This window comes from Podarcis liolepis, assembly GCF_965112155.1.
Source record: "Podarcis liolepis genome assembly, chromosome: 9".
NCBI classification, from domain to species: Eukaryota; Metazoa; Chordata; class Lepidosauria; order Squamata; family Lacertidae; genus Podarcis; species Podarcis liolepis.
In genome coordinates this window covers 46325737-46338067 of record NC_139564.1, presented here as the reverse complement: position 1 = coordinate 46338067, position 12331 = coordinate 46325737, and the positions used below count along the sequence as shown (strand labels likewise).

At 42.6% G+C, this 12331-nt stretch overlaps 1 protein-coding gene across 4 annotated transcripts in view; it reads right to left on the bottom strand.

The window, feature by feature from the left end:
* Positions 1–12331, bottom strand: part of GALNTL6 (polypeptide N-acetylgalactosaminyltransferase like 6) — a 458632-nt gene that overhangs the window by 90993 nt on the left and 355308 nt on the right. For all 4 annotated transcript variants that reach the window (XM_083520305.1, XM_083520303.1, XM_083520304.1 and 1 more), the window contains exons 6-7: positions 8246–8431; positions 6533–6716 (exon numbers count right to left, since the gene is read on the bottom strand). In XM_083520305.1, coding sequence (XP_083376431.1) covers positions 6533–6716; positions 8246–8431 — 370 coding nt within the window. The remainder of the gene's footprint in view (positions 1–6532; positions 6717–8245; positions 8432–12331) is intronic.

The window sequence follows — 12331 nt, the reverse complement described above, 5'->3', positions numbered from 1 at the left end:
TTGACACGCACCGAAATTGGCCACTGGAGCGCATGTGCTGACCTGATTCGATACCAATTGCATGACATATGAAAGCACCCCCAAATATCCTTTCAAGTTAATGGAATGTAGCGGGAAATTGACAGCTCTGGAAAGAAGCAATTTATTTTTACTTAGAAAGGGAGAAAGCAGAGCCATGGAACCATGGAGAGCAGAAACCAGGGAAACTTCAGTGCTTTCCCCCAAACCATCAACTTTTTATCCAAAGGGCATGCTACCAGTGCAGAATTTTGGAAACCTTAGCTTCGGAGTGTACATTTCCCTCTTGCCTAGGAAACATATATATATTTGTTATATAACTTATCAAACTATATCCCATCAAACGTTATGTCCAGACTCTCCAAACTTACTCAGCAGCAAGGCACTCCAGTACTACATGCCTAATCTGAAAAAGCCCCACTGGCTTTAATGAGGCACCTTCCCAGGTTTATTGGTATAGAATTGCATTCTGAAAAGCAACACTCTCCCCCCTGCAATTTAGCACATTGGTGAGGAAACTGATACTGAGGTGCATGTGTCCCAGATGTCCCAGCATCCCCTACAACAGCCTTCAGCAACCTGGTCCATCTAGATGTTGTTGGACTGTGACTCCCATCAGGACTGGTGTTCCAACAACATCCGGATGGCACCAGGTTGGGGAATGCTGCCCTACAACTTTGATGCACACCAGTAACTGGTATGCCCACTGCGGAAGAAAAAAATACTGCAGCAAACCAAAAGGCATAGCATGCTGTCCTGCTATGCCCAAAAAGCATAACATTGCATAGTCTTCGAAAAGTGATCATAAAGCTGCATACTCAGAATTGTTGACTTATCGCAATATAGAACACAACCTATACAAGGCACAGTAAGCAGAGGAAATGACAGGGGAAATAGCTCAAAAGTAACTTCTTAGGCCTAAGGTAGACTTTGTAGAGAAGTGCCTGATTCCCTTTTGGTTTGTCTGGGCAACTGTGGCCTAGCAGCCCCAAGAAGACTCTGGTTGTGTCTCCAAGTGTGCTGCATAAAGTTTTCTATGCATCATCTGCCTCCGACCATGAGCTGAATGCAGAATCATACATTCTGGAATGGGAGACCACATAACTTGGACTACAAATATTCAGACAAATTTCTTCTTTTATCTTCTCTATAATTGCATGTGCATGGAACAAGGACTTAATGATTATTATTACTATTATTAAAAAATCCCAAGACCAAAACAAAGATTGCATTTTCTGCAGCTGGGCTCTTGTTTGCTTTGTAATCAGGAAGCAATCTGCTATGTGAGCGACAATGTGGATGTAAGTGCAATATAAACTAACAATTCGTATTTCAAGGGTGTAAGAGTGTCCCAATTCTCCACAATCAAGCATTTCTGCACAGCAATAAAGTGTCCTGTAGGAAGCCTCTGCTCCCTCTGCAAAACAAGATGATGGTCAAAAGAGGTAATTTAATTCCAAATGTTACCTGCTAAGGCTGCCGATGGTTGTTCAGCAAGCTGCCTAGCACTGTCACAGCAAAAGTTTATCTGGCAGAATAGCTTTGATTGTCTGTGTAGGGGCAAGACATAGTCATACAATTTTCTCTGCTTGCATCCTCTGCCGTAATAGTTGGGCAGACAGTTATCTTTTTTTTTTTAAGTGACCAGACACTGATTGTTGTTTCTTTTCAGATGCGTGACACATCTGAAGCAGATGGTGTGACCTTCTTATTGTGTTGAGGCATGCATTGCCTTTAGTTTCTATTTTAAAAACATGACATAACCAGCACTATTCCACCCTCCTCTCCAAAGGCTAGGTTTTCACTTGGTTTGAACCATAGTAAGATAATATGGTTATTAGAACCAAGGACACCATATCAGTGTTCCTCTACAGTGGTACCCCGGGTTACATACGCTTCAGGTTACATATGCTTCAGGTTACACACTCTGCTAATCCAGAAATAGTGCTTTAGGTTAAGAACTTTGCTTCAGGATAAGAACAGAAATCATGCTCTGGCGGCGCAGCAGCAGCTGGAGGCCCCATTAGCTAAAGTGGTTTTTCAGGTTAAGAACAGTTTCAGATTAAGAATGGACCTCTGGAACGAATTACCGTATTTTTCGCTCTATAACATGCACCAGACCATAACACGCACATAGTTTTTAGAGGAGGAAAACAAGAAAATTATTCTAAACGAAATAGTGGATATATGATTTTTGTGGTTCATGCTGTGGCCACAGACATGTGATCTGACAGTGAGTTTGGAGTAGCCCAATGCAAAAATCCTGAGGATCCATGTGGATCCATGCTTTGTAACCACGGAGGAGGGAAGGCAGGGGAACCATGGATCCTCTGCTCACGACTGCAGCAGATCGCCCCCGCCACCCGCAGGCATTTGCTCCATAACACACACAGACATTTCCCCTTACTTTCTAGGAGGAAAAAAGTGAGTGTTATGGTGCAAAAATACGGTAAGTACTTAACCTGAGGTACCACTGTACTTGGCAATTTATTGCAGATGTAGCACTCTTCATGAGTGCAGTTTTTTCCAGTGCCCAGTAATAGCATTGCCATCAAAATCTTTAGGCACCGGGCAAACAATCTATGGCATTTTAAATGTATTTGTGGGGTTTTTGTTCTTATTATGATATGTAGTGAAGGTGCCAAGCGAGCCTCCGTGGGGAGAGCATTCCATAAACAGAAAGCCACCACAGAAAAACCCTGTTCTTGGGTTGCCACCCACCAGACCACTCATAGAGGGGGAACACTAAGAAGGGCATCAGATGTTCATTTTCTGCTTAACTGATCCTGGAGCTATATGCCTTTTCTCTTTATCTTTAAAGCTGATAACTGTTTTCTAACCTGCTCCATTTTACTTTTGGATACTTTTATAGATTACCTTTGCAAACTGAAGCCTCTTCTTTTTTTTTAAGAACAAAGTTCAATTTAAAAAAGTGTGTGCAGTCATTAGGCAGTATCTGCTCCCCCCCCTTTGTTTATTCTTTTTATACCCCATATACTAACCTCATTAGCATCTTCAAGCCTTTTCTCAAAAGGTAGGGGCAACTGTTTGAAATCCTTGAATCCATAGGAAACTTATTAACCAAAGGAGTTTTAATTAAATAGAACCAAATGCAGTCTTTAGCATAAAATCCAATTAAACGTACAAAAACAGTGACTTTCGCTCTATACCAGCTAATTACTTCCTGTGTTTTATGTCAGTAATAAGGACAGAGTAGAATAGTTTGTGGTGGCAGGTTTTGTTCTGAGAGCTTCATTTCAGAGTCAAGCCTGGTGTTTCAGGATTCAGCAGGCAAGGGAATGCCGAGCAATTGGAAGTGGCTCAGACAGTGGGGCGGAGCTGCTATCCTACCTTCTCAGCAGGTGGGGTTGCTGTTGCTTCTGATGAAGAAGAGGGCAAGGTGATGGGAAGGTTGGTGTAGTGCAGACACAATGGCAGGAGCACCAGACTGGCTCCACTAGTGCATTTGCAGCGCACCAATCTCCCCTCTTTCCCCCTGTCTACCCAGTAAGCAAAGGCGATCCACCTGCCAGGAAGCTAGTGCACTGGTTCCTCCCCACCTAGCATGCTGTTTCTGGACTCCACTATCCCAAAGCACATGGAAAGTTAAGGAAATGGTCCTCACTTCACACACTTTCCCTCAAATCCATGAGTGGGAGTTTTCTTTCAGCTGTTTGGAATTCAGCATTCTGTCTCAAAAGACTATGGGAACTGGCTTACTATCATCTTGCCTGCATTCTCCAAAAACATAAAAGAGGGCAAGACCTATTACCTCACCCCACCCCAGTTTATCCTCCACATCCTCTTGTCAAGTGTCTTGGGTCTCCTTGACCCCAGTGATTTGTTTGCTTCACAAGCAGCTGCCCTCCGCCCTCTTGTGAGGTAAAGATGGCTGATGCTGATATTAAACAAGGGACTGTTGCTGATATGCTTTTTTAAAACAACACGACACACAGGGCCAGCCCAAAGTATCTCCCCCACTCAGCAATCCTCAACTTATTTCCTCTGCATTGTTTTCCGTAATAACTTTGTCCAGTGAAGTCTTAAGTTTTTTAGTTTACCATTTGATTGATTACAAGGACAGGCCTAAAATGCCATTTCAGAACCCAGAGTTGAGATAACATGGAAGTTGCCTTGCATCCAACCAACCAAAGCCCTGCCTTACCTCTAGCTTGAAGCTGCTTGGCCTGCCTTGCATCCAGCCAGACTGTCAGAGCCTTGTTTTACATCCAGTCTAGGGATGGGCAAAGTTGTTGGTTTCCCTCAGTTTCTCATTATTCCATTCACTTCTCCACATTTACACATCAGATTGTCACATTTTTTTATTTTCAATAAAAAAGGAGTTATGCGTATAGGGAGAAGGGGGCATGTTGCATGCTGAAGTTAACCAAAGCAAAGGAAGTCATTTTAAGACAGAACTATCACTTGATCATTTTTGTAAGAGTGAAGTTTACTTTGCTTTATTGCGCTGGAGGTTGAGCTGGATGATCCCTGAGGTTCCATTCAGCTCTATGACTTTTTGTAAAGCAAATGGATATGCAAACCTCTAGGTATGGCCTGTTGGTGCTGTTTACATGGCCTGCAGTCGTGTGCTCCCTATTTTATTGCAGCAGGTAGATTTATTGAGGAGTGAAATGCAGTTAAAAGCTAGAAGTACCAGGGGAGGCATTAATAGTTCTTAGACTTTTAAACAGAACAAACAGATTTTAATCTCCCTTTAAAGTTGCACATGTCCCTCCGCTGGGAGTTATGTACTACCAAACTTTAGGAACATAATGTAAATCTGAAACCAGTTCCTCTAAGAAAAGAGCAAGCCTTGATAATCCCAAACAAATGGGCTGATCAATTGTGCTTAAAGCAATTGAGCACACTTTTTGGAAAAGTGTAAAGCTTCAATACTGGTGGTAAAATTTTGTTGATGTCCTGGAACTGAACTTCAGCAAAGTAGTGTAGTGGCTAGAGAGTGTTTGGATTAGGACCTGGGAGAGGCTGATTCAAATTTCTATGTAGGGGAAGACAATCCCTCCATCCCTGGTGCCTGGAAGTTAGGCAAACCTCAAATCTCAAACCTCAAACCTGTGACTCTGGACTGATTTCCAGGAGCACATGCAGCTGGGAAGGCTATTCCTCTACTGCCATACAATGTCCAGAAGCAGCAGAAGGCTTCAGTACAAACCTTCAGAATAAAATACAGTTCCTTTAAACCCACAGTGTTCCTACAAGGAGGAAGAGACTGGGACACTGTCTTTGCCATAAATCTACTTAACATCACAGCTGGCTCCATTTGCTGGACCAATAAGCTCCCAGATTGTCCTGATTTGCCTTACATTCAGCTTTTTCTTACCATGTTCTCTCTTGTTCCGACCTCGCTGTGCTTTGTCAAGCTGGTGTGGGTCAATGGGTCATTGGGCTAGGGATTCCCTGCTTTCCCACAGCCTTAGTCTTCTTGCTGTGGTTATTTCAGGAATGCAAACCCACTGTCCAAGAGGGCTTGACCACAGTAATCATATACCCTTTCTTGCCTGTTCATAGTCGTAAAATGGAATGGAACTAGGAAAGTAGGCAGCTATCATGTCTGAATGCTACTTGGTACTTTAATAAGAGTAACCAGCATCTATGCACAAAATAATGGTGTTTGATGACGTTAGTGTCATTTGGTTGCATACATGGGACTCCATTTAAGTGCAGCATCTTGAACGTCTCCTGATTTAGTCCCTCTAACGTGAAAAGAACTGAATCAGCTTCTGAATACGAAGCACTTCAGTTTAACTGGCTTGTGGTTTTGATCGCCGGCCATAACTCCACTTCCTCTCCCTTGGTGCCCTCTCCTCTCACTTTCTTGGCTGATGAGGATAAATCCCCCTTTGCATGACAGGCAAAAATAAAATCAAAGCAAAAATGGACTCAACTTTGTGGCGCCTTGGGAGATTGTTACTGTGAATTATCTCATCCACCCAATACCAGGGATAAGACGATGGCTTATCTGAGATTATTCACAAGTCAGCTGCCTTATACCCCTGTGTTTAAATTATAGCAGGATGTATATGGTAGCAACACCATCAATCATACATAGGGGCTTTGCTAGCTGAAAACAAGCTTACTTTTGATTCATCTGTTGCATCAATCCCTAGCAAAGAAATAATAAACTAATGTCTCTTCAAAGGCTACTCCATGGAATAGTAAAGAAAATCAGCACAGATGCATTTATTCCCCAATCACTCCCAATATTCCCCCCTGCTAACAGTAAAGAACAGGAATCTTTTGCTAGCTGGATTCTTCCTTGCTCAAATGAGAGCAGCGGGGACAGTGGAACTCTAGAGAGTGATCTGCCCCTTTTTGTGATTCCACATCCTGACCTTTCCCACCATTCTCTTGCTTGTTGTTGCTTCCCACTTGCCATCTTTAATTTGAGGTTAATTTGCCCAGAAGGCCCTGCCTCTATTGCTGCAGCCACAGTTCTTGCAACTGCTGCCTGCGATGTCTCATTCTAATGCTTGGTATCGCTGCTACTTACTCAAAAGGGTCACTGGGATCAGCCCTGAGGAGCTCTGGCGGAATTGGTATTCTTTTGTAGTACATCTCCCAGTCGAAGGCTCCACGCATGGCATCTCCCGCTTGCGCCTCGTACCCAAAGTGATTGTGGTCAATGACATCGATCATGGGACACACAATGGTCTTATGGTTTAGCGCAATCTGATCTGAAAGACGAAAGCATAAAAATACAAAAAAGAGGGTATGTCTAGCCAAGCCATCTATCACATTTACCGCAAAGTAAATCCCTCAGGCTTTTACTTCTCCTCTTCCCCCGCCCCTCAAAGTTTTGAAAATTGCCTCCGCATCTCCCCACGGCCCTAAAATCATTTCAGTTTTCAAATCTGCATCCGGCCTCAATCTGCAACGGGCTTGACGCACTCGGCCTGTTATTAGAAGCCATTATAGTTCTTCAAAGAGAGTCACATCCCAGCGAGACCCACAGAAGTCAAGTCATCTATATCTCTGTCACTTTGCTGCTCTAAGCTGTCCCCAATCTGTCACCTAAGGAGTCAGCGAGCAAGCAAAAAATAAAAAATAAAAACCAGAAAGCAAAAGAATTGTCATTTTAGCTTTGAGTGTGTACAGCAAGAATGCACTGAGAAAATACTGCTCATTCTGGCTCCTAAAATATGAACATCAGACTTCTGCAACTCAGCTTCTTCTCTGATAGCAGCTGAGGGCAGATGCAAGGGAGGAGCATATCTATTTAATTCTCGCCTGTGTCACTTTGACACAGAATTCTGTTCTGCTGATGTTTTAATCTGAGCAACATACCCATCTCAAATATTTAAAAAGTATATTTTCTCTCAGCATGTATATTTTGATGTATAGTTAAGCTGCTGTATTACAACATTCATGAAAAATGCAAAATCTGGAGCTTAGGTCAAATCAAATCAAATCTTTTCTGTTGCGGCCAATGACCAGCACCAACGAAACAAAACAGAGAGCCCGTAGAACATATTAGATGCATAGCTATGATAGCTTCTCTTGGTGAAAGCCACTGATGAAGATGGTAAATGGCCATTGATTAAGATGGTAAATGGTCAACAGGCTCAGATTTCCAAAGTTCCAGTGAAGTAACCCCAAATATAACAGTTCTGAATTATTTTCCAGGCAGATGTGTCAGAATCATCCAAGTGGACATGTTGTCCTCCTGGTTCAAGTGCTGTGTATTCCATTGTTGCTCATCCAGCCTCACTAGGTTGGACAACATAAACAAATAATTATATAAAAGGCACAGTATGTGGACAGATGTTCTAAAACAGCTGTCCCTCAACATGGTGCTTTCCAAATGTTTCAGAATACAACAGTTGTGCTGGCTGGGGCTGATGAGAGTTGTGGTCCAAAACATCTGGGCGACACCAGATTGGGGAAGGCTGCTTCAAAACATGCCTCCTCAAGATCCACTAGTGGGCGACTCAAAGCTACCAGTGCTGAATTCAGCCCAAATGAATAAGAGTTCCATCCTAAACATTTTAATTCTAATCATGTTTCTTCTAATCCTATTTTGCATTACAATCTAGGAAGTTTCACTTCCAGGTCCAAATATACGGGTGAGTTATAGATGCTGTTGGCTGGTTGTACTAAATAAAATGTTGGTAGCCACATTGTGCATCCTGAATGTATTCATGAGATAAAGTATATGTTTCAGTACCATAAAAACCCTAATGTTGTAAGTTCCAGTATAACTTACTAAGTAAAGGAGGCAGCCAGTTCACGTTGACTTCACAATGGGAGTCGAGGAAGGTCAAGACTTCTCCTTTAGCTATTGAGGCTCCAAGTAGTCTGGTGCGAATGAGCCCTTCCCGTTTTTTGGTGCGTACAATTCTCACTTTGACAAAACGTGCCATATATTCCTCCAGCTTTTCTCTCAAGTGTTCTGCAAAGACATGGAGGAGAACATGAAAACATTACCTATGAACGGTTGAGCTGAGAACATATGACACTGGACACCACATAATATTTACCAACACAGAACTCAATAGCTTTCCTTTCTAGCTCATTCAGAGTTCCTTATTATTTATAGAACCCGTTCTGAAATGCTTCATAAATTGCAAATGTTCTTCGTTTAAACACACAGAGGAAGCCAGTGACATTTTAGACCTTTTCACAGCACATTCACTGTTGGCAAACTTCCATCTACCATATAATCACAGCCAAAATGTCTGCAGGGTGTTCATTGACCCTCCAGTGCCTTCTGCCTAAGGCCAGATGAACATTCTGGCATATGGTTTTGTAAATGATGCCCTTTCCAAGTGGGCTTGCTAGTCCTGTTAATTATGCAAAAAGACACAGAAAAAAAAATATTAACATTGGTCTGTGAAGTTAGGATAACTGACGGGCTTTGACGGGTAAGGCCAAGAGGGAATCAACTTTAGAGCAACCTCAGCAATTGGACAACAGCTTGTAGCAAGTGAACAGTTGCAAAGACTTTGCTAATAAAAGCAAGCAGTATTTTGTCTTATTCAATCCTTCTGTGTTTGCATCAGGAGACGGTGCCTTTGGGAGTTTTCCCTTTCTCTTTTTGCCTTCTAATTCAACGTAAACAACAGAATTGTATCACCGCCTGCAGTTTTGCCCTTTCAAAAAACAACTTTATTGAGTACATTCATAACAAAAAACAACAACACTGCATGAAGCACCTCACCCTATCCAATTCATTTCTTTCTTTGAACAGATCAAACCATATGTATCTACAGTTGTTAAGAATGCCCCCCAGCCCCCCAAATTGACCCAGTAGTCATTTAAAGTGAGCCTACCTAATCAATTCTTTCCAAAACAATAAGTGAACCAACAATAATTCACACCAACATGCTAAATAATTTTCACAATGCCTTCTTTTTAAAATGCAAACTTGTGTGGAAACGCAGAGAACTGAACATAAGATTTGAAAAATGCAAAAGGAACAGAAGTTGAAATGGAAAAGTTCACCTATTCCTACCATCATGGGCTAAGCTAGCCATGAATGCAATTAACTGTGTGAATGTGATGCAAGCATGTGTGCATGGTTTGTTGTGTAAATAGTAGGGTTGTGCACTGGATTTGTCTGAGTCCTGAGCCAAGAGGGGCAGATTCAGAGGGGCTTGGGCATCAAATGAGCTGGATACTGACAGCCATGGATCACAGAGCAATCTGTACTTGTAAGGGAGTGGGGCATCCAAAAAGAAGAAGAGGCAGGCACCAGGTGGGAAAAACCTCACAAAAAGTCCAAGACCTACTCTGACTACTGGCTGCATATTTTCAGAAGGTAGTGGGGGTTAGTGACACTAACATGCTCCTTGTTTACATATACTCCACAGAATGACAGTTGCCAGGTTTCTCTGGAAAGAGGACATGACTGTCCAACTGGTTTGTTCAGAGCATGAAGTGGTTGCATGGAAAGTCGGGAAGTCTACTCAAAGCTGGCAAAGTCTAGCATTCCCATAAACCTACATACTCTGTGTCAAGAGTAGAAGCGAGGGTGTGGGGTGGGGAGGGAAATGTCCGGGCAATTTTTCTGAAAATGAAATGGCCATTAAATCTTGGGGAGACAAGACATCCAGGCTATTTATTGTCAGTGGAATCCATTCAGGAAAGCTTGCCATGTCAATATAATATTCAGCTAGGATGCTTTCGTTTGTATGCTGGGGTATTGCATAAATTTCACTTCCAGGGACAGGCTGGAGAGCAACAACAACAACAACAACAACAGGCAGCATCCCCACCGCCCGGGCAATAAATGGAGCACCTCAAATAGAGACGAAGCCAGGGTTCTTGTCATTAAACAGAGAGAGAAGGCTCCTAATTTGTAATTTTAAAAGAAAATATCTCATTCTTTTCTTCACATTGTTTATTAAATGAGGTAATAAATCATACTGCTGATACATGCCAGGCACCTGCCAGGGTCTAAGCTGGCACAGGAACAGACAAATCAAGAGTTATGCAGAAGCAGAAGTTTTATAGGTTGTCAGTGGGATGACAAGCAATGATGAAGGGCAGCATTATGGCCCCTTTACTGATAGCCTATAAACAAATTCTCCATTGTAGGTTGTGTGTGTGTGTGGCCGTCTTTATCTTCATTTAATGCAGACATGAGTTTATAGAAAGAATAGCAGCAAGACAGTTGCTTTTTTTCTCCTGGTAATTAAGTGTGCCCAAGCAGAATGCTCAAATGCTTGGTTCAGCTCCCTGAGATGCACTTAAACCAAGGTTGCCAACCTTCTTGCTCATATGTTAGAATTGCGCCTGCCCCACTGACACGGCCTGGCCCTAAAGTAGCTATGTGGTCACAAGAAATTAAAACAGTGCAGCATGAAGTGATAGTGAAAGTTACAGAGTTTGATTTTCTGCCTGTCATGCAGTTGTCAGAGATGCAAAGGCATTGCCCAGAAAATCAGTGGTAACACTACAGTGGTACCTCGGGTTAAGTACTTAATTCATTCCGGAGGTCTGTTCTTAACCTGAAACGGTTCTTAACCTGAAGCACCTCTTTAGCTAATGAGGCCTCCTAATGCCGCTGCACCGCCGGAGCACGATTTCTGTTCTCATCCTGAAGCAAAGTTCTTAACCTGAAGCACTATTTCTGGGTTAGCGGAGTCTGTAACCTGAAGCGTATGTAACCTGAAGCGTATGTAACCCGAGGTACCACTGTATGTGATGTTTCTCCTCCTCTAATAATTTATCTAAATTGAGGCAAATAGGGTATGAATGACGCCTACACATTTCTTCTTCTTCTTTCTTCTTCTTCTTCTTCTTCTTCTTCTTCTTCTTCTTCTTCTTCTTCTTCTTCTTCTTCTTCTTCTCCTTCTCCTTCTCCTTCTCTCTCTCTCTCTCTCTCTCTCTCTCTCTCTCTCTCTCTCTCTCACACACACACACACACACACACACACACTGCTTAATACCCAGGTGGCTTCTAAGCATTTTACAAAACATAAAAACCAATAACAGAATAATTTAAAATATACCACAATTAAAATGAGGAATAAAACAACCCCATTAAAACATTAAACTATAAACATCCAAGACTGAAATAACCAGTGAAACAATTCCAGTCAATCACCAGTGCAAAATGCATCAAGAACTGACAGGGAGGGGGTGCTCAACATGTGCCTTGCCAGTCCCTGCTCTGCGCTCCTGCTATGGAACAAAAAACATCCATATGGTTTATCAAGCTCCAGACGGGTGGGGTGAGAGGGTCTTGACATTGGGTGGTGAATCGTACAGGATGAACAGATGGCATCTTCAACTCATAGAAGGGAACGCTGAGGAACTTGAACCCAGGGCACCATGACATGCTGAGAAAGCAGATTCTCAACAATGTGATGGTATACTGCAGCAAAAGCCAGAAATATCCTACCCTGGGCGGAAAACTCCTAAGAAGACCTACAAGACAACCCAAAGGACCACAATATATTCATTTGTGTGTGAGGGGGAGTGGGGATGATTTTTGTTTTCTTTCACATTCATACTGCTGTTTTTTTCTTGGAACATATTATTGGATACAATGGATAGGTGCTATCCATTTGATTATCAGGTAAAGGGAGATGTGAGAGCAATGCTCCTTTAAGAACTGGACTGGAAGAAACAAGGAGTGAAGGGCGTGGACAGATGCAGAGAGGAAATCAAGCAGCAGAACGTAGAACTGTAGAGTTGGAAGGGACCCCGGGGGTCATCTAGTGCAAAACAGGAATCCTGCCCACAACCATCCCTGGCATTGCCCAGTTCAGGTTTACATTGGCTCATTCTCTCCTACACTCAACATGCCCCTGTAAAACATGCCCACACTTTAGCTGGATGCCAG